Source organism: Fundulus heteroclitus, chromosome 5 (assembly GCF_011125445.2).
Source record: "Fundulus heteroclitus isolate FHET01 chromosome 5, MU-UCD_Fhet_4.1, whole genome shotgun sequence".
In the NCBI taxonomy this organism is placed as follows: domain Eukaryota; kingdom Metazoa; phylum Chordata; class Actinopteri; order Cyprinodontiformes; family Fundulidae; genus Fundulus; species Fundulus heteroclitus.
The window spans coordinates 16,740,511-16,761,667 of NC_046365.1; the positions used below are offsets into that span (position 1 = coordinate 16,740,511).

The 21,157-nt window shown below is 38.3% G+C and overlaps 3 protein-coding genes across 3 annotated transcripts; all 3 read left to right on the forward strand.

Annotated features, from left to right (window-relative positions):
• Positions 1–9,800: 9,800 nt before the first annotated feature.
• On the forward strand, positions 9,801–12,113 carry LOC105936773 (nuclear receptor coactivator 6). Its single transcript, XM_012877748.3, has 7 exons — positions 9,801–9,956; positions 10,072–10,410; positions 10,513–10,569; positions 11,052–11,201; positions 11,296–11,331; positions 11,440–11,478; positions 11,621–12,113. The coding sequence occupies exons 1-7, from the start codon at positions 9,903–9,905 to the stop codon at positions 11,927–11,929; spliced, it is 984 nt and encodes a 327-aa protein (XP_012733202.2). The 5' UTR covers positions 9,801–9,902; the 3' UTR covers positions 11,930–12,113.
• A 1,991-nt stretch (positions 12,114–14,104) lies between these two features.
• Positions 14,105–16,203, forward strand: scpp7 (secretory calcium-binding phosphoprotein 7). Its single transcript, XM_012877750.3, has 9 exons — positions 14,105–14,203; positions 14,308–14,372; positions 14,654–14,698; positions 14,831–14,878; positions 14,974–15,015; positions 15,194–15,250; positions 15,332–15,475; positions 15,729–15,812; positions 15,949–16,203. The coding sequence occupies exons 2-8, from the start codon at positions 14,319–14,321 to the stop codon at positions 15,765–15,767; spliced, it is 429 nt and encodes a 142-aa protein (XP_012733204.2). The 5' UTR covers positions 14,105–14,203; positions 14,308–14,318; the 3' UTR covers positions 15,768–15,812; positions 15,949–16,203.
• Positions 16,204–17,302: 1,099 nt separating this feature from the next.
• scpp5 (secretory calcium-binding phosphoprotein 5) lies at positions 17,303–19,221 on the forward strand. Its single transcript, XM_036137030.1, has 11 exons — positions 17,303–17,433; positions 17,521–17,581; positions 17,680–17,733; positions 17,875–17,937; positions 18,031–18,081; positions 18,160–18,228; positions 18,333–18,362; positions 18,445–18,492; positions 18,602–18,652; positions 18,734–18,817; positions 18,906–19,221. The coding sequence occupies exons 2-11, from the start codon at positions 17,528–17,530 to the stop codon at positions 18,924–18,926; spliced, it is 525 nt and encodes a 174-aa protein (XP_035992923.1). The 5' UTR covers positions 17,303–17,433; positions 17,521–17,527; the 3' UTR covers positions 18,927–19,221.
• The last annotated feature ends 1,936 nt before the right edge of the window (positions 19,222–21,157 follow it).

Genomic DNA, 21,157 nt, shown 5'->3' on the forward strand with positions numbered 1-21,157 from the left:
AGAGACCATGACTGAATGATTTAAACTTGAAAAGGGATGCATTAAAAAGCCTGATATGTCCCCTTTAATGTTTTTCTCAACTTTACAAAACACCTTTTTATGCTAAGTCTATACCAAGAACCTGTCTTTAACGAAATATAAAAAAGCACATAAAAAAGTGAGTAAAACCTTAAAATGGTAATTGTAAACTCTCATTGTAAGCTCTTTATTGTGTTTGATTGTCATTTACTACATCACTCAGAAAGTCCCTCTAATTTCAAACAGGGGACCATTTTTATCTTTGTGATGGGGTTGATAAAAATGTAAGGCTGCATGGTTAGATCTGTGATGGACAATTCACCTGTGCAGGGTGCTTGTCATTGGTTGACCCCAAGCATCTTAAAGGACTGGTGGCAGACATTTACAGTATGACACAAAATGGAATAAAACAGGGTATTCTAACATGACACATTCTAACATGACAAATTCACTGCTTGATATACTTTTCCAAATGTAGATTTTGACAGTGTCCTGTAACAATGTACTTCACCAATCATGTTTTAGTAGCAGCTCCTAATAAGTGCCACAATAAATGCTTTCTTACTTAGAAAATAATATACTAAATATAATATACTAATATATTACTAATATACTAAATGCTAAAGGTGGTATATGAATGTATTTTCAATTAAGCAGAACAATACTTATTGATGTAGATAACCTACTAACTCCTTTTTTGGAATCGCAATGACTCAGACTGTTGCAAGTTATTACTGCACACCATGTGATGATTCAGATATGACACAATAAAAGAAAATATGGCATGGCATTATCGAGATCAAAACTTCAACCAACATCATGTAGCTGACTGATGTTCAAAACTTTACCTAAGCTGATTAAAAGTTTACATTTATCAAATGCTTTCTTGTATTCTCGGAGGTTTAAAGAAAAAGCATCATGACCAAGAATTATGAGTTATAAAACCCAGTTGTTGATTTGAAAAAAAAAAATTAGGGAAAGAGAACAATGGAAAGTCATTTTAAGGTCCCTTTGGAAATATTGGTTTCTCATTTTGCAACTTCCTGCTGGAAAGATACTCAGCTTCTAGCTCTAACAGAGTTTCCTTCCTGCAGTTTATGTGGAAGGCTCTTGCTTTAGTTTGTTGTATATCTTTGCGGTTTCTCATTTTGGATCACTCCAGAACTGAACTGGACGCATAAAGAAAAAAAAAATGAAGAAAGTAATTGAGTCAGGGTTAAATGACAAAGAAAGGATTCCTGGATCAATGTGTGTTTCTGTGCCTTCTGTTTTTTTTGCTTTGTCTTCTCTAAACCCCCGGTCTGTGGAGGCAGATGACCGTTCACACTGGTTCTGGTTCTGTTGGAGGTTTTCCTTCCCGTTAAATGGAGAGTTTTCCTCTCCACTGTCACTTCATGCATAACTTAGCTGGAGCACTGTCATCCCACTGTAGTCATGTTGCCCAAGAGGTCAGTCCAGCAGTGGACAGTCAAGGTAACTTTAAAAGTTTAATAAACTCTGAAAGTTAAATGGTAGAGGTGTGGTACCTGTTTCCTTTATGACCAAAAAAAAAAAAAAAAATCTGTAAAGTGTGACATATGTTTGCATTTAGCACATCATCCCCGAAATAAAGTTGGTGCAAGACAGTACATAGACAGACAATAGATAAATAAATTGAGTCCACTTGTTTAATCCATCCCAGAATAAATGCAGCTGTTTTGTAACGGCTTTTCTACGGAAGAGGATTAGGGCCACTCAAAAAAAAAAAAAAAAGAAGTCTACTCAATTCTGACTTTTTTCTCAGAATTCTGAGATTAAAGTCAGAATTCTGACTTTAATCTCAGAATTCTGAGAAAAAAGTCAGAATTCTGACTTTAATCTCAGAATTCTGAGAAAAAAGTCAGAATTCTGAGAAAAAAGTCAGAATTGAGTAGACTTCTTTTTTTTTTTTTTGAGTGGCCCTAATCCTCTTCCGTACTTTTCAGAGAACATCAGTGAACAAAACCATTCCTGTGGTAAATCTTGGTGATGGTAGCATGATGCTGTCTCCAGCAGGGACAGGGAAGCTGGTCATTTTCATTTGTATAATATTTAAAAAAAACATCTAAGAGTTTCTTCCACTGTGCCATCATGCTCTGTTTTGATCAAATAAAATCATAACATAATACATAAAAGTAACTGACTACAGCGTGATGGCATGTTTTTTTTTTTTTTTTTTTTTTTTTTTTTTTTTACCGGGTTTAAATACTTTTGCCAGGTGTTACAGTTAAAAAGGTCAGTGGGAACATCACAGATAAATCCTGCTACATGAAACAACAGCACCATCTCCTGTTTGGTCTGTACCTGCAGTCAGCAGGATGAGTTGCAAGACATGCTGAATAATCCTCACAGCAACTTCTTCATTGGATTGACGTAACATAGCTGTGCATGTCTGTGGACAAATAATATTTATAAACTCTTCATCTTCATCTAACCCTACCCTCTGAATCTTCTTCTCTCACACCAACTACCTTCATGTTCTCTTTCACTCCATCGACAAAGCTTCTCCTTGGTCTTTCTCTAGGAACAAGGTGGGGACAGTATGTTCACCTTCCTCCTCTGCATCATATAAAGCAGCTGGCTACCTTTTCCTGTCATGGTCCCAATATTCAAAGTCCCTAGACTCTTGCCCTTCCTCATCTTTCTCTGCCTAAAGACACGTCTTCCTCCCCTTCCTCCTCTTCTTCTTCACTGACCAACAGTAGCCCAACTTCCACTGATACCCTGTCTGCAGTCACCAGCAACAGTGGCGCTATGTTACTTTTAACAAGGCTAATGGATCGCTAAAAGTAACACGTGCTGTATTTCCAGTGAGAAGAACACGCTGTGTCCACAGTCAGTGAACGCTGTTGTCGAATCCTTTATTTTGCCTGCAGGTATGTGTCAGATTAATGTTTCACATTGTTGTTAGTATTATATAGTTTAGAAAATGTGGCAATGCTGAAAAAGGCAAGTTGTTAGAAACCGTTATTGTTATAAAATGCATTTAACTGTTTTTTTAAATGTAAAAGGGATTATGGGTAATCCTCAGAGCAACAGCTTTACTGCATTAAGAGAGAAAACAGTAAAAGTACATTTTTTTGATCCGTCTTGTTTGGATGGATGGTGTGGGGGGGGGGGGGGGGGCGGGACTGAAACTTTTTTCATTCTTGGGAACTGCTTGGTTTAATTCAAATAGGCGCAGAACTGAACCTGAACATAGACATTCAGTGTATTTTTCTATTATTAATAAGCCGTTGAATTATATCTGAGAAACAACTAAAAAACAACACATTTTTACGGTTCTCAAATCAACTGAGGCAAAGGTCTAAGTTTAAATCCAATGTTGCTTTAAACACCGAGAGCACACACAGATGGCAGCCTTATGGCTATGGTACATCAATACGATATAGTAAGAAGCAAAAAAAGTAAACAGCTCATTTGAAGATGAATGGTATATTGACTGAATTTGTGCTTTTCTAGTCACAAAGGCCATTAAAGGCCCTTTACACTGGATCACATTTATTCATACATCTATACATGAATCAGCAGGCCTACTGGGGTAAATTGTCATTCTCAGAGGCACAATGGCATGTGGCAGGAAGAAGCTGGAATTGAACTCTCAACTTTCCAATTGAAAGTCAACTACTCTACCGACCGAGCCAGAGTTTTGCCAAAGTTTAAAACCCTTATTTTGTTTTTAGAAAATAGTATAAAACAATTTAATAACTATCTTAACTATCTTATTTACTGCAGATGATAAAGCTGTACAGATAGTTTAAAAACTCTGACTTTACTTTTCTTCAGGGAACACAGCAATGATAGATCATTATTGCGTCAGGGTAATAAGAGCCTGTCAGAGTAAAGAAAATTCCCAGAAGACATTTGCAACAAGGTGTAATATTTCTTACCTGCAATAGAGGAAATATACTAAGTCCTCCATGCACAAACAAGATAATTATAATGTTTCGAAAGGATGGAGCAGGTATTGTTTAAAGGGAGCTCCGAGTAATAAATCCAACTGTTTCGCAAGTCAAGAATGTTAATAAAGAAATGATGATGGCTTCTGACTTTAAGAGAACAAACTAAGAATTCTTCCATAAGAATAAGATTCCTGTCATATGAACATTAAATAGTCTGAACCGAAACTAAGTTAATTTGAAAGTGCTTATTTGTCTGCTCGTGTCCATCTATTCCGATCAATAACAGGATGTGGACGTTTAATCTTATAAACCACAGCCTAATCATCATGCCGAAACTGCGTTCACACCTTTGTTGGTTTTGTCTGAGGGCTGACCGCGTCAAATCGGAGATGAGGTAACGCCTGTGAACCGGCCGAGCAATGTCGACACACCAGAGCTGTTTAAAAGCTATTTGAGTTTCTTAAGGCCAACATCTGCAGGCTGAGTAGATGAGCTTGATCTTTTATTCACCGTTAAGCCCATTATTCTTGTGCCCGACTCTGATACGGAGACAACATGAAGTCCAAGATGATGTGTTTTCTGATGATTTTTCTTTGCATCAGTGCCCATGCAACTGTAAGTAAAAGCTGCTTTGTATACTTGAAATTGTGCCGACTTCTGTTCAAGGTTAAAGTAAAACTTCTCTCTCTGCGGATTTTGCAGACGTGCCATGGCAGCCGCAGTTCGAGCAGCGAATCGGACAGCAATGAGGTACCTAACAATAATGCAAAAAAAAGAGGGAAAGGTTTTATTTTAATATTTTTTTCTGCATTAATTTATATTGTTTGAGTCTCTTTATCTTTCATTTTATTCCTCAGAGGAACTTGGACAAGTTGCCTTCGCTTATCTGCGCTCTGTTTCCGACCCTGTGTTCAAAAACGACTACTACAACTACAGCGACCACAACAACTAGAACAACGAGGGCGGCCACAACAGCAGCACCCAGTACCCCCCGTGGAGACAATGGATAAACTACAGCCACCTAAATGGATCCAACAAGACAAATACTCAGTAAGAGGGAAACTGTCTGTTACACTGTTTTGATAATGATATTGATGATAGTATTTTACTTTGGTGATGGCCAATGGCAAAACTTGATTTGAATGGCTTATATATAAAAAAAATGAATGTATTAGTTTGGACTAGTCCGCTTTTGTTACTTCTTGTGTATCCATTCCGAATATTTAAAAATATGTTTTCTTGATTGCACTCACTTTGACCATCGCAGTTTTTATTTTGCTCTTTCAATGTAAACTCTAGTTGTTCTATAATGTAAAAGATTCTGAGATAATGGAGATAAAAGATGTAAAGCTGAGACAGGAGCGTATTCAAGCGAACAGTAATGGGCCACCTATGCTGGGGACGGGGTCCCACCAATGAGGAGACTCTGACGACACACCTGTGTAACATCCATTCAGTGCGCTCACACATAAACAACCCTGGATGATGACAGCCTAAGTAAAGGGATGAGTGTAAGCTGCTAAATACCAGACTCTGCCAAGTCTTTCGTACTGCGCTGTTGAATTACCCTCTTGACGGATACTTTGATTCACTGCTCTGCACTGCTGATTCTTACGTTTTTGACTGAAATACAATCATGTTTGACTTTTTTCCTAATCAGTTACTTTGTGTGTTCTATATAATTTGATGTGCCTAAACACCGTATTATCAAAAGTCCTTGTTTTGAATGTACTTCATCTCTTTTTTTTCAGTTGTGTTAATTTTTTTTTTTTTTTTACTAAACTCATATTTTTAAATATGTCTGTGCACTGGCTGCTCTTTTGTGTGTGCTGTAAATGAAAATTGATAGTCAAAAAATCAAGTTAAATAAAAAAGATGTTTGCAAAGGTTCAGGATTTGTGCTGAGTCATAATAATAATAATAATAATAATAATAATAATAATAATAATAATAATAATAATAATAATAATAATAATGAGTCACACGAGTCATAGTATAATATGAGTCATGTAAGTCATATTAATAATTTAGTCATCATTTTAATAATATAATTTACCAGTGTACATTTCTAGTGATAAATAGGATGAAGATGTCATTTCCTGTAACAGTTGTTTAGATTTCTCGATAACTTCATTACATACATTGATTTTTTCCTGCCATACTACTTCTGATATGGTCACTAAATGCGCAGTTGTTTGTGATCATATTAGACATAAAACTCTGACAAATGTCAGGTATGATGCTCATGCAATGTCAGATATGAAAACCCAAATCGGCAAATAAATGTCAACTTTGCTTTACCTCTGAGCTATTGGGTTCATACCATAATGATGAGGTGGGATTAAAAAAAAATCTTTAGGGTACAATAAGAATCCTGATTTGATTGTTTTTTTATAAATAAACATCTCAAATATTACACATTATGTTTTAAAGAAGCTGTAAATAATCTGGAATGTACATGTCCATGTTTGTCTTGATCATATATAGGGGTTATTCTGCTGGTCAAATTCTAAAACTGCTTTTGCTCTGGTATATCTTGGCGCAAATATTTTCATATAAAAAAATTATGAAACATGAAAAAATAGGCCATTTTTTAAAAGATCAGTAGTGTTTTCTGTTTAAGATGGCAGCACAAGTGCTCAACCAAAAAAGGAAGTTGCCTGTTAGTTGGACCCTGAGCGGTTCATTCTTTCTGATGGGCATGTCTAGTCAGTGAGGCTTTAGTGCCCCACAGCACTGGCTCCCTGTTAATTATAAAATCCACTTAATAATTTAGTTTTAATATTTCAGGCACTCCATGGCCTAGCCCCTAACTACTGTGGACTCCTGTCTTCTTCCTGGCCTATTAAAATGTGACCAGGTGGCGCTGGGGTTTCCCCAGACTCATTTTAAGACCTGTGGAGATCCAGCTTTTCAGGTGGTGGCTCCAAGGCTCTGGAAATCCCTTCCACTCTCTTTGTGCTCCACAGTATCTATTGATAAAAAAACAACACACACACACACACACCTCAAGACGTACTTACAGTTTTGAGGCAGGCTTTTACTTAGTTGTTTTTATAATTTATTTTGTTCTTGTGAAGCACTTTGTGATTTTTACTATTGAAAGGTGCTATACAAATATAAATTACTTTGTGCAATACCTAAGTGAAATATGATCAGTGACGAATGACAATGAATTGAGAACCTGATTCAGGATTCTTAATTGATGGTAAACTAAAAGGCAGTTTCCCATTTTAAAGGAAGTTGGACAAATTCTAAACATACACAATTTCTATGCTTTGATTTATTTATTTGCTTTAGGACAACTTCCTATTTTGTGTGTGTTGCCATATGGGGTTCCTAGTTCACAGTGTTGTATTAGGTCAGCAACATATCTTACTTTGCCACTTAATAACTGTCTTTGTTTATTTATTTATTTCTATCTATTTATTTATTTATAACAATGAACTTGTGACCAACGGAAAAACTGGGATTAAAACGGATTACTCTGAGTACCCTAAGTGCTCAAATAATTATGATTAATGTAGAGTGTCTGCTTTGTGTAACTTGATATTAGGTAATGTTACTGGATCGTTGTTCTGAAATTTCCATATAACTTATGTCAATTTTGTTGCAGTGGAGCATATATGACATGGATGCAGTAATCCAAAGGTTTCATTTGATTTGATTTATTTATTCGAAAGGGGATAGTGCTATTTAATAAAACACATGACACAGCAATTCATGAGCTAACAAAGCCAGAATTAGCCAAAGGCTGTTTTTCATCTGTAGTCCCCTGGCCATGATGTTAAAAAAAGCAATAAAACATAGGAATATAAGTACAACATTGACACACAGTTATTAAAGGCCATGAGATTGAACTAGACAGATCCTGACACAAGGACAACAAAACACGGCGGCTAAGAGAATAAAAACATACAATACACCACAATACAGTACAAATATACAAATACAGCACAATCAATTTAGTTTTAGTGTTGACAGAGGTATATATATATATATATACAAGCCATTTTTTTAAATGTTTAGGGAATGCCGTATAAATTGATATTTCTCTGATTTCATCTGGTAATGAGTTCCATTCCTGGCACCTCTCACAGACCAGGCCGACTGACTAAAGGTGCTCTTCGTCAGAGGAATAACACAGTCTCCTCCTACAGAGCCTCTAGTCCCACGCTCACTGTTGTCTCTCTGACTGATGACCTCTGACGGAAAGATTATCAGTTACTTGGTAAATCTAGCATCAATCAAGTTTCCATACCCCTTCCATATTTAAGTTTCAAGTGGTCTTTTAATCTTAGCATGTTTCTTTCTGGGAGGTGATATTAATGTTGTTGGGGTTAAGCCACCGAAGTTCTGTTATAATTTGAAGAGAATTGGCAGAGGGACCTAAAGATTGGTGTGAAGGCAAGGAGGCCATCCAACCTCAAAAACTTGGAGCTCATCACCAAAGATGATCAAGTCAAGTTTATTTGTATAGCACATTTCAGCAACAACGCGGTTCAAACTGCTTTACATTATGAAAACATAAAAAAAAACATCAAACATACTGGTTGTGAGACCAGTAACAAGCCTTAAATTGTAAAAAGTAAAAACAGCAATACACATCAAATATGTTGGTCAATGTTCCTGTTATTATAGGTTGAAAGCAACTCTAAACAGGTGCGTTTTGAGTCTTGATTTAAAGGAACTCAGTGTTTCGGCTGTTTTACAGTTTTCTGGAAGTTTGTTCCAGATAAGTGGATGTTTGGTTCTGGTTCTGGTTATGCAGAGTAGACCAGAACCAGAAGATCTAAGCGGTCTGGAGGGTTGACACAGCAGCAACAGGTCTTTGATGTATTTTGGTGCTAAGCCGTTCAGTGATTTATAAACTAACAGAAGTATTTTAAAGTCTATTCATTGAGCTGCATGGAGCCAGTATGAGGACTTTAGAACTGGGGTTCTCTATCTTCCTGGTTTTAGTGAGAACGGGAGCGGCAGCGTTCTGGATCAGCTGCGGTTGTCTGATTGATTTTTTTTTGGGCAGACCTGTGAAGACACTGCTGCAATATATCGTCCTACACCGTTAACATGCATGGTAAATATGCAGAATAATGTGATGGTCTGTAAGGTGGTTCTAATGTCAAACACTGCACCTTTTGTATTTTCACAAATACAATGAAGGTTTGATAAATCCGAAACTGTACTTTTAGAGAATCACAGGTTTGTAACTGGACAGCGTTTCAAGTCATCTAATATAGAACATTTATCATGTCCATATTGAAAGAAATATACATGTCAGATTTGAACCGTTTGTAATTAAATAATGTGCAAATATAATTTAGCTTTCCTTCCTGTTCACCTAAAGGACATGAAGTCAAATCCCTATGGAGTTTTATGTTTACCTCCAAGTGCTTTTGTATGTCCATGCAATCAACGTCTTGTTTCATCCCAGTGCACTTTATGGGCACCGCAAAATCCATACACTACACATTCAGTTTATAGTTGGATTTGGATGAGTCAGCTGTAGTTAATACGGTTGAGGCAACTTTAGGAAAGTTTGCTTTTCTCATGCTTTTTTGCACATTCCACACATATGGGTTAAGGATAATTACAGCAGTCTGACGGTGACATCAGCCGCACCCACAGGTGTCCTGAGTAAAAGGAAGCGACACTGTCTGAACTGTTCAGTGGTTGTTTATTCATTTCTATAGACGTTACAACATCGTAATTGAAGGGAAAGTTGCAATTCAGTTCATTCAGGAGAATTTGTGTGGTTTCCGTCTCCCCGCTTCATTCACGGGAGATAATTAGGAGGATTTTGTGCTTTTCTATCTGTGCTGTGATTGGTCCTTTCACCTTGTGACCGATGCATAAGTTCCCAGTCCTGTCCTTTTGCTTTCAGTCAATTTATTCGGCTCCACGGACACATCACTCGGACACGTTCACTGACTGATAAAAGGAGATTTCCCTTTGTTCTTAAAAATGATCGTCATATTTCTGCTTTCATGTGCCACTATGATCGTAACTGCAGTGCCGGTAAGTGGATCCGCGTTATTTTCACATTTCTAAATAATATATATATTTAAAAAAAAAAAGGCTGTTATTTATTGCTTAGTTAAAAATTCTACATCTAATTCATTTTTTTTAACAGGTTAGTCCAAATGCCCATCCTCTGCAGCAGTCACAAAAAGTGGTCAGTCATACAGATCAGCCTGCTGATGCCACAATCAAGACATTTGAGGCCCAGATGGGCCCCCTTCCTCCCAGTTTGGAGCAAACGCAGCCTGGAAATCCTCAGATGCAGCAGCAGCAGCAGCAGCAACAGCAGCAACAGCAGCAGCAGCAGCCGGATCAACAGGCCAACCCTCAGCAGTCATTACAGCAGCAACTGTTGTTTCCACAAGGGGGCAGTCCAATGATGATCCCACTTCCGCAGAGTGTTGGTGGATTTCTACCCCCTAACCAGCTGACTTATGCACAGCAGCCCCTGGTAGGAAATCAGATTAAAGATTTGTAATTTTCTGCCTTATAATTTAAAACAGTAAATCCTGAAGGTACCCATTTGGTGTTGTTTTCATTCTCTTCTAACTAGATTTTCCCATCTTATGGATTCATGCCTATATTTCCCTCACCCTACAGCAATCAGCTGGTAAGATATTATTAGCAAACCTGCATGTCGTGCCTTCAGCAAGATCGCACACACACACACACACACACACACACACACACACACCATAAAGCATTGCATGTGCTTACTATAGATCACTTCTTCAGGAAAAAAAAAAAAATCCCAACACTACTTACTTTAACTTGAAAGATTCCCCCTATGGGGTCTTGAACAATTTTCAACAGTATAATGAACGTTTTTTTCCTCTTTCATGTGCTCTCAAAGGAACCCAGAGACCACCTCCAGCTCTTATACTGGAGACAGCGTTGTGCAAATAGAGACATCTGACTTTAGACATAATTACTGGTTGATTTATGGTGCTGAGATAGCAACTGACATTTTAATGCCTCAAGTGCTGATTATTTAACCTCTTGATAGAACGGTTAAACGTTTTCTGTGTCTTGAGTCAATACACAAGTTATGAAGATAAATTAAATCTCGCATGCACTTTCTCTCCCACAAAGTTCTCCCCTTATGGATTCCCGAAGGTTTCTGAGTCTCCCCTCCCTCAAACTCCAACAAATCAGCTCACGAATGGCCCTGTGCTGCCAGCAGATAATGCTGCAGGGGCAGCCGCGCCCGCCGGAGCTGCAGCCCAACAAATACAGCAGCAGGTTCCTGGATTTGACTTGATTGATGAAATATATTGAATTTGTCCCAATCTAAAGGTCGCGTTACATGATCAGACTCTCTGGCTCTCTTTCACAGAACCCCCCGATCGTGTACATGCTCCAGCAACCCATGGTAGATATGAATTGTTTTTTTAATGCTATGAAAACAGCTTTTTTTACAAAGCTTTTTTTTTTTTGCCAGATAATGTTTCATTTGACATGAGCTGTCATTACTTTCTAGAATCCCTCACTCGGAGGTCTTAGCTCGGAGGAACTCGAGGTAAGCCAGCCAAGATTTTTATCTGCCTCGCAATGCGAGCACACGCTGATGCAGTGAACTCGATGATCCCGACTCAAGTGGTGGTGAAATGATTTCCCTTTCCATGTGTCTTAAATTATCTATGCAATCCTTTCTGTTTCAGACTGCAGCTAAAATGAGCCAGCTGGGCATGTACGTGCCCACCATGCTTGGAAACCTTCCTGCCGGAGCGGGAGCTGTCCAGGCACAGAGCCAGGCTGCTGGGCTCGCAAACCCGGACCAGAGGGCCGCAGGGCAAACTGTGGGGACCTCAGCCACTGGAGCCCAACCATTGCAAAGCCTGCCTTGTGCCGCATCCCAGCCCAATGCTAACAGCTCGCCTGCGGGTCTGAAGGGCGCAGTGCCGCAAGCTCCCACCGTCCAAGCGTCGGCTCAACACAAACTACTACCCACACAGAGAAACCTTGCTTAAAACGGCCAGCAACTACTAAACCTACTTATGATATATCAAAATATCAACTTACTATTGCTGCTAAATCATAGGCTAGCATTTTGTCAATAGGGTGTCTTTAGAGTATTAACGACCATCATGTTTTTTTTGCCTTTAGTGTAGTTTTGAAATAAACAGTGTCAAATAAAGAAAACAATCAAAGACAGTGATTCTTTTTTTTTTTCAACACTGTGTGCTGTTATTTCATCAGTCTGGTTTCATTTGGTTTTACCTCACATCTTGTTGCCTGAGTTCTCTTGGGTGCACACCGATAAAATACCCACATCTTGCAAAATTTACAAGAAGTCTCAAATCAAAGAATAAAAAAGTGCTTTCTTTTATGTGGAGTGTTTTATTTGCTCTTGTAGCTGTAGGTTTTTTCTCCAGTGATAGCTTGAAAGAAAAAAAAAATCTTCATAACTCCTTCCCTCAGTCAGTCGCAAGCTGGTAATATAGTTTGGATCTGATGCTTAGCAAAAGGGTGACCGCTGGATTTTAGAGTCATTTCTGTATAAAACTGATTTTGGCTTGTAGAAGTAAAGCCTTGAAGCTTCTCTAGGTAACTAGTTCTGTAAACAATTATCTGCCGTATTCACAATTTTTCATGCTACTCACAAACTGAAAATGCTTTATTGCAACATATCTATGAAGCAAAAGACAGATATATGCTTTAGAATTTTTTTTCAGAACACATCTGTGTAATGTATTTTTGTATTCAATAGCCTTGAGCAGGCCAGTGTCACGCTACAGAGGGGGCAGGGAGTTGTAATGTGGGCCCTTATAGCTTTTTGGCTTTTGATTTGTTAACAATTCACATTCCAAATCCGGGGTCTCATTTATAAAGCTTGCGTGAGCTCAAAATGGGGCCTGAAATGTGCATACATCACTTTCCATGCTACAAAGTTGGGATCTGTAAAAAAAAAAAAAATAATTGGAGACAGGGGACATTGGCGACACAGATGGTGTAGTGGAGAATCAGAACAAAACTGCATCATGATTTCCTTCAAACTTCAGTTTCACTCTATATCAGACATTAATCATAGATCGACTTTATCATGTGAAGGTAGCTGACTGATGGACAACACATCAAGGAGTACCAAGAAGGTCCCAGGTTCCAATCCTGGAGAGGGCCCTTTGTGCATGGAGCTATTTCCCCCATGGATGTGGGGTTTCTCTCTAGTTAAGATAACATAAGACCTTCCCTTATTGTCCCACAATGGGGAAATTTGGGTATGGCAGTGGCAAAGACACAGAGTTACACACAGATCATGGTAGTGAAAAAAAAAAGGTAATCTAAAGTTAGTTGTAAAGCAGCAGAAGATGAGCTTTATCAAAAAGGCCAAAAATAAAAGTAATCAATAAATAAATTCCAGAGTAAATATTGCACAATTATTGATAATATAGCATACTCAGGTAAAACTGTCATGATTTAGGGTTTTGTTTGCTTTACTTTGAGCTTTTCCTATCAACTTATCACCTCTCAGCTACTATCCAAAAAGGCAAAGAACTTAAGAGGACCGCAACTGGGGGGCGGTCCATTCTTAACACCACTATGACAGGTGGTGGTCCACTCCTGACCACTCCAGCTTGTCCTATAGGATGATGGGTGGATGTGTCTAGGAGCACTGGAGAAATTAAAGAACATGATCCTCACGGTGCTCCCAGGATTCTCCAGATGGTCCAGAACTCAGTGTAGTTGATGGCACCATGAGCCCGGCTGCCAGGCTGGTAGGCAAACTGCAGTGGATCCAGTGAAGACCTCACCAGGAGGCGAAACTGGTGGAGGATCAGCCTCTCAAGGGTCTCGACTTACTACAAATATTTAGAATTTCTAAAGAATAGAAATTGGAGCATCATACTTTAATATTGTTAAAAAAGTAAATTTTAACAAAACACAAAATAAAAAAAGGGTTGTTTTTTTTAAGGGAAAATATTTCTATATTAGAGTCATATTCTCACACAGGCCCTGGGTTTATCGGGTTCTTGCACTTCTGCACCTCATAAATCACTCAGCTGAAGGATCATGTGTCATAAAAGTGTATTTCAAGCCAAAAATGTGTTATGCAGGGGTTTCTCCCAGAGACCGAGCTGCCAATGATGTGATCATAAAATTAAAACTCTGGCTTATCACCAATGCCTGTCAAAAGTTTGCAAGTTCTTTGTTTTGTCTGCAAATAAATAGGAGCAGAACTCCCTCTGCTCATCACAGCCTTCTTCAAGAATACTTCTGTACTCACGAGTGGACGGACAGGAAAGGTAAATATCTTTACATGGATTACAATTTTTTTTGTATAATCGTTATATTTTTATACTTTTAGCAGCCTTGTGTTGAATAATTAACATAATATTTGTTTTCACAGCCTAATTCAAAATGAAGCTCCTTCTACTTGCAGCCTGCATCATTGGGATGGCTTTCAGTGCTCCTGTAAGGAAAACACAATTATTTTCTCCCTAAGATTTCTATTATATTGTTGAACTAGGCCTTTTGCAGAACAGGCAACCAATAGACCAATTAAGAAGAATTGAGCTTCAGAGTAGTGATTCTCACTTTTAATATGGTGGTCTAGCGTTTAAATAACTTTTTATCAGAATTTTTGCAAAATTATTTTTCACAAGATGTTTTGGCGGCACAATTTTAGATTTTATTGTTGATATACATTGCATTACACCTGTATAATTACATGTATGACTTTTCCAATGAAACAGCCTCAGAAGTACATGGAGTTTGACATCCACCATGCTCCTCCTCAGGTAGAACCAAACAAACAGAAAACCCCCAAAACAACAACAAACTTTTTTACAGCAACTGAGAAAATGCTTTCTTCTTCCCTTCCAACTGGTCCAGTATTGTGAAAGTTAATACTGTCGACCTGTTCTTTACAGGCAGCCCAAGCGATCCCTGCTGGAGCCCCAGTGGGGTCCCTGGAAGTTGTAAGTGCAACCTGTGATTATTCCATCCTTTCAGCACACATTTATATCCAACAATTATGCTTTTACGTGATAATTGTGGCTGTTCTCACTTTCAGCTGCTCCCAGTTAACGACCAGAGGCAGGTTGTTGGAGGACCGGTGAGTGACACTTCAAAGCTGGGTACTTTCAAAGCCAGACAGCCTGATGTGTAGTTTACAGTAGGAGTTGTGGAAGGAAATTTATCTTGAACTACCGTCTAAATAAACGTTCTGCTATCCTCGGATTAATGTGGTTTACCGGCACACATTGATCCCTGAATTATGTTTTCACTGGAAGGTCCAAGGGTTCATCAAGCAGGAGATCCCCCGGGCGAATGGCAAAGATGACGAGATCGTAAGGGAATTTAAGCAGCTTTTTGACTGAAAACTGCTGTGGAAAGTTTGTTGTTCTAATTTTCTTTCTCATCTGCTTCAGTACTACCCCTTTGGGTTCAACCTGCCAGATCCAGCTGCAGCTGCCCCAGCTGCAGCTGCACCTGCTGCCCCAGCTGCAGCTGCCCCTGTAGCTCCAGCAGCTCCAGCTGCCCCTGTTGAGCACGTTGTTATCGTTGCTGAACCCGTAAGAACCATTTTAGATTTCTGTATGGAACGACATGTTAAAAGGACACATGAAGGGTTTTAATAGATTTAGATAACAGCAGCCGAAGAGATTCAGTTTAAAGAGTTGAAGAGGCGAGTGGGTTCATTCAAATAAATGATTCTTGCTTGAAAAAATGATCCCATGTGTTTCTGCTGAGCTATTTAGAAACATTTGCTCATCAGGGAACGGTCCTCATGCCTCATTGGCTTACGACAAGCCTCTGTAATTCCAGGTTGCCAAACCCAGTGATGATGACGAGGAAGACGACTAAAAAGGTCTGAGTCAGCAACAGTTGTGCTCGGGTGTGCAGAAAGAGGTACTGCACGGCGCACACAACGGCTCACACACGTTAACGAAAAGGAAAAGACAGTTTATATAACGAACTGTTGATGAAACAATCGTGGTATTTTTAAACTGTTTTCACAGCTCACTCGAGTTTGTTTTGCTTTAAGGTGAGGAGACCAGCAACCAGCCCAGATAAATGATAACCAGCCAATGGTGCTGCATCTTGAAGCTCATGATGAATTTGGTGCAAACTCCAGTCCAGACGGTGCTACCTTCTTTTCCACAACAAAATGAAAAATGTGATGCAACACTTGCAATGAAATTAGTGGCATGCTGTGAAATATGCTTTATTTTCCAATATCTTTGCATGTGACTTTCTCATTGGTAAGCTCAGATAATACATTAAATGAATGCATTAATCAGTTGTCTTGTGTTGTTTTTTTCTTCTTCCATGAATGACTATATATAAAGTCTACAAGAAAAAAGGGTTATTAAATAAACTCAGCATTTTTATGTTTCCATCATTCTTACTCAGAAATTGTATCTCTAATCCACCGTTAATTTATGCACCTCATCTTATGCAGGGAAAATAATATTAAAGGATAGTATAAAAATCTTACATATAATATCATACAATTTCTCCATTTGCTAGCTGTTAGCTGCGCTGAAGCTGGCATCGGCCTCATTGCTACCTATCGGTGCTAAACTAAAAAGCTATTTCACACATAATTCATGCATCTAAACTGCATTTCACACGCAGTCCAAATGTTTTAAATCTAAAACATTTGGACTCATTAAATTGTAACTCTTCTCCTCCTTTTACATTGAACAGAGATTCTTTAATACACAACTTGAGATTCATGAAACATTCATTCTCATTTTGAAAACACACACACACAGACACACACACATACACACACACACACACACACACACAAACACACACACAGACACACACACATACACACATGCGCGCACATAACCATTGAAAAATCCTTTGTAAATACCAGATTAGGGTGATTAATTATTCTTTTTTGTAAATATTACAAAAATTTCCTCTTGTCTCATTGTGGTGAACCAGATACTCAGTATAATAACGGACACAGATTCATGCAACCCTTTTCACAGTTTTGTGTGAACAGTTCCTTTCAGGAACAGTTGAAAAATTTAGTATCAATAACGCTTCGACGTGTAAACTGTAGGCCCTTCAGACACAGATGCAAATTTCTTGATTAGTAAGTTCACCCCCTGACCCACATCTTTGCAAGATGTTACTTGCAGTGATTTTGAAGCACATTAAAGGACCCTTTCGATAAAACTATCAGATCTAACAACCCACGCGCCTGGCATGATGACTAAAAGCAGTTTGAGCTGAGCGAAGGTCCTCGGCCCCAGACTGTGTAATTAAACTGACTCTGCTATTACTCAGATAGTGGATTTGACCACTGGTCATTTAGTTAAGCTGGGGACCAGACACCTGCACTGTACTCCCTCATTGGGTGACTTCTTTCCCTTCGACTGTAATTAGCTGTTTGGCGAGGGGGCACCCTATAAAAGTCAGAGCAGCTCTGTCTGAGCTACGATACAGTTGGCATCCTTTGAGTTCATCGGTTCATCTTCTCTCTCTCTGGTGTTTGTTTTTATCGCCGTGGGTAAGTACACGCATAACCGGCTAACAGACGGCAACCGTCCCGTGTGACTTTTTACAGATCTTATAACAGTGAAAGTTATGTTTCCAGGACGAAAATGAAAGTGGCCATTCTATGCTTGTGTTTGGCTGGCACTGCCTGTGCTCTGCCCGTAAGTGCAAGATTTGACCTCAAACAGCAAGAACCTTAAACTTCCACACAAACTGCCCTGCTTTCTTTTCTCACGCTGTTTCTTGTTTCTGCATTTAGTTTCAGTACTTGCCGCATTACACAGCGTCTAGAGTGCGGGCACCGGGCTCACAGGTAATCATGTGCACTTTCTTTTGGATCTCTTCCTCTTTAGGACTTTCCAATCTTTTAGATAAAAATTTAATAAGATTGCTCTTGCAAGCTGAACTTTTACTGATACCTTTTTTTTTTTTTTTTTTTTTTACTTTCATGCAGTTGAAACTACCTTTCCCAGCTGGTTTCCCACAATCTGGAGTTTTCGCTCATAGTGTGGAAATTGTATGTCCTAATTTCTTCCACATTACGTTTCAATTTACCTTTGAATGTGTTTTTCCTTACACTGCACTTGTACACTCTTTCTGTTTGGCTAAGGTATCTCCATACAGATTTGGTGTTGGTGCAGCTGGAACAAACCAAGTACAGGTAAGAGTTTTTGCACATGCCTAAAGATATGATCATCCATGACAACTGTTTTTATTTCCACCGATGTTCTTTCAATAGACTCTCCCTCCATATGGTTTCATCAAGTACTCCATTCCTCAGCCACCTGGCCGACAGAGCGTTGAAGTTGTATGTGTTGATTTGCTTCTTCTCATAGTATGTTTCCCAAATAATCTGGCAATTGGAATTAGACATATACACATTTATGTGGTCTTGCTGTTTTATGTTTGCAGTTCTTGCCTTATGACTTCACTCAGAACAAGGTAAAAGTTTTGGGACAATTTAATGCAAACCTAACGGTGTGTATAGTATAGCCCTGTAAAAGCAGGTTTACTTTTATTTCAGGTTATCCAGAACACTCCTCAAATGACAAATGATCCTTTTGGGCAAGATGTAAGATGTTTTTTGATTTATTTATTTTTTATCAGATTTTCCAAATAACTCTCCAAACACATTATAAATGTGAATTTTATTTACAGTTTTATTTCTTTTCTCCCCTCAGTTTGCCACATTCGGAACTTTTCCCCAGGCCGTTCCCCAGCAACCTGTGAATGTGAGATTAGAAAATTAATAATATATATTATGTAATATCTTTCCTTATTTTCCTTCACACGTATCTCTTTTGCTCTTTTAGATGCCAACCTTTGATGCCAATGCACATCCCTCCCAGAATCCCCTACAGCCACTGCAGCAGGACCAACCTGTGCAAACAAGCCAAGTAACCAAACTATGAATTACTTTAATAATTAAACATATTTGCAAATTATATATGTAATGATTAATATGCTATTTCCTTGGGTTTGCAGGCACCTGCAAAGACCGTGTGAACAAGTGGACAAGTTTCTACTCCTCAACATTGAATGCTGATCTTTGGTTATAAAGTAGAAAAGTCATCTTAAAGTACAGTTTTAGAACATTAGCGAACTACCTTATGATGGTTAACCCATGTCGATGCCTGGAAACCTTTCTTTTTACCTTTAAATGTGGAATAACAATAGCTGTCTAATAATTATTAAGTCATTTGGTCTTACACTCAGTGTGTTGTGCTTTCGCAGTAACGGCATTATTTCCTTTTCTTTTCCCATTGTTGTTTGTTTTAAAAATAAAAATATTTTAAGCAAATCCCTAGAATTACTGCTCTTTGTTTAAATAGTTTTGTTAAGCTCATCCTCATTCACATCTGTGTTTTGGTCTTAACACTTTAATAAAGAGGTAGTTAAAAACTAAACTGTGTTGAATCCAAAGCTTAGAAAAATGATGCACCCTCCTTGAACTTTTCCAAATGTGGTCCCATTTCAGCCAAAGATTTCTGTGTACTTTGTTGGGATTCATAAAGAACTAAGTTAAAATGTGTGGCATGCATCTGCAGTAAGCCACCCTGAGGCATTCACTGCTCCAGTTATTTTGGGGGTATGTGTCTACTAGGTTTGCACATTGAGAGAACAAAGTCCTAATAAAGTGCAATTTATGTGCATACTTAGTCCGAGCTATTGTGATACAGAGAAATGCTTTGACCTAAACCATTCCAATGTGTCAACAGCTTTATTTTTAAAGTTGTTCATCTGCAGGAAGGTAAACCTCTACTCCCAAGTCTTTTACAGACACAATTTCTTTTAAATACTTTGGCCTAAATTTTTCTCATTCTCTTTAATTCTGATGAACTCGCCTCTCCCTACTGGAGAAAAACATCCCCACATCAGCGTGATGTTAAAAAGGTTCAGGTTGTTACCAAATCTTACTACTGTGTAATATCTCAACCTTCCTTTTGAGCTACTCCACAATTCTATCTATTGACTGGGATGATCACTCTCCAGCTGATGTTTCCCAACAAACCTCTGAGGCCGTCCGGGAACAGCTGTGTTTAAACTGAGATCAAGTTACACACAGGTGGACAAGCAGAGATACTTATTTGGTCACTTGTGAAACTAGTTGGAATTTATTTAGGGGTTTAGAAAACAAATGCAGGCCACACTTTACAGATTTACATTTGTAATTAAAAATGTAAAAAAAACATATTTCACTTTCACTTTATTTCACATTTATATGATACTATATTGGGCTGTCACATAACATCTCAGTAAAATACATTGAAGTTTGTTGCTGTGCCATTAGAAAAGGATGTAGAAAAGATCAAGGGTATAAATACTTTTGCATGGTGCAGTAGGTTAAGACATAATACCCACTGAAGCATGGCACATTTTCAATTTTAGGAAGGTAAAAGCAACGCTGATCAACTTTTCTTTTCTGAAGCTGAACAAAAGTTATGATCTTCACTAGAAAGTTTTGTAAGAAGCTGTTTAGATGAAAAAAACATAAAACTATTAAACCTATGATTTATGAGAATACAGTAAACAAGAGAGATTTATCATGTCCAAGACAACCTGCTCTTACAAGTCTAGAACTTTTCTAAACACTGCAATAGAGAAGCACAATACTTGGCCTCGTGTGTGCTGCAAAATATTACACTCGACATAAACTAATTTAATAGTTTGGCAAATTTCCCCACAGTGAAATTTTATGTTGTGAAAAACTAAGGGAAACGACAGTAAGGGAAAAATCCATCAGAAAACTGCTCCCCTGAGGACGAAAGCCTGTCTCAACATGGTTTTACAGCTTTCCTCTTCAAAGACACCAACAAAAAGAGACAGGCGCCATCCACTCACCTAACTCTGTCTCTTCTTTACATGTTTTCTATCCAGGGAGACCATAAACGTCTATCAGCTGTGTGAGAAGACGTGTTAAAAACGGATTTGAAGTGCTTTATTTACCCAGACTGCTAACCTTACCTTTTTAGGACTCTGTTAATCTACTTTTACATTTTTTTTGTACTGTGGCAACGGGAAATATTGTTCAGATATGTTACCAGTAGGCCTACACAAAGCAATAAAAAAAGAAACATTTGAGAACTTAATTTTAACACACTTCACCTTATTTATATACTCACCGGTGCTTCCAAAAATATAACATGTTAACTTATTCTGACAATTTGACGCCCCTCATCTACTGTACACAGGGTCACATTCTAAAAGAGTGATGTGTAAAAAAAATAAAATAATAA

Excerpts from the sequence above, each read along its gene's own strand:
- scpp5 (XM_036137030.1), top strand. The coding sequence starts at position 17,528 with ATGAAAGTGGCCATTCTATGCTTGTGTTTGGCTGGCACTGCCTGTGCT. Across the intron at positions 17,734-17,874 it reads TGCGGGCACCGGGCTCACAG|TTGAAACTACCTTTCCCAGC; the intron begins GTAATCATGTGC and ends ACTTTCATGCAG. Across the intron at positions 18,653-18,733 it reads TTCCCCAGCAACCTGTGAAT|ATGCCAACCTTTGATGCCAA; the intron begins GTGAGATTAGAA and ends TTGCTCTTTTAG.
- scpp7 (XM_012877750.3), top strand. The coding sequence starts at position 14,319 with ATGAAGCTCCTTCTACTTGCAGCCTGCATCATTGGGATGGCTTTCAGT. Across the intron at positions 14,699-14,830 it reads TCCACCATGCTCCTCCTCAG|GCAGCCCAAGCGATCCCTGC; the intron begins GTAGAACCAAAC and ends TGTTCTTTACAG. Across the intron at positions 15,251-15,331 it reads ATGGCAAAGATGACGAGATC|TACTACCCCTTTGGGTTCAA; the intron begins GTAAGGGAATTT and ends CATCTGCTTCAG.
- LOC105936773 (XM_012877748.3), top strand. The coding sequence starts at position 9,903 with ATGATCGTCATATTTCTGCTTTCATGTGCCACTATGATCGTAACTGCA. Across the intron at positions 10,411-10,512 it reads CTTATGCACAGCAGCCCCTG|ATTTTCCCATCTTATGGATT; the intron begins GTAGGAAATCAG and ends TCTTCTAACTAG. Across the intron at positions 11,332-11,439 it reads ACATGCTCCAGCAACCCATG|AATCCCTCACTCGGAGGTCT; the intron begins GTAGATATGAAT and ends ATTACTTTCTAG.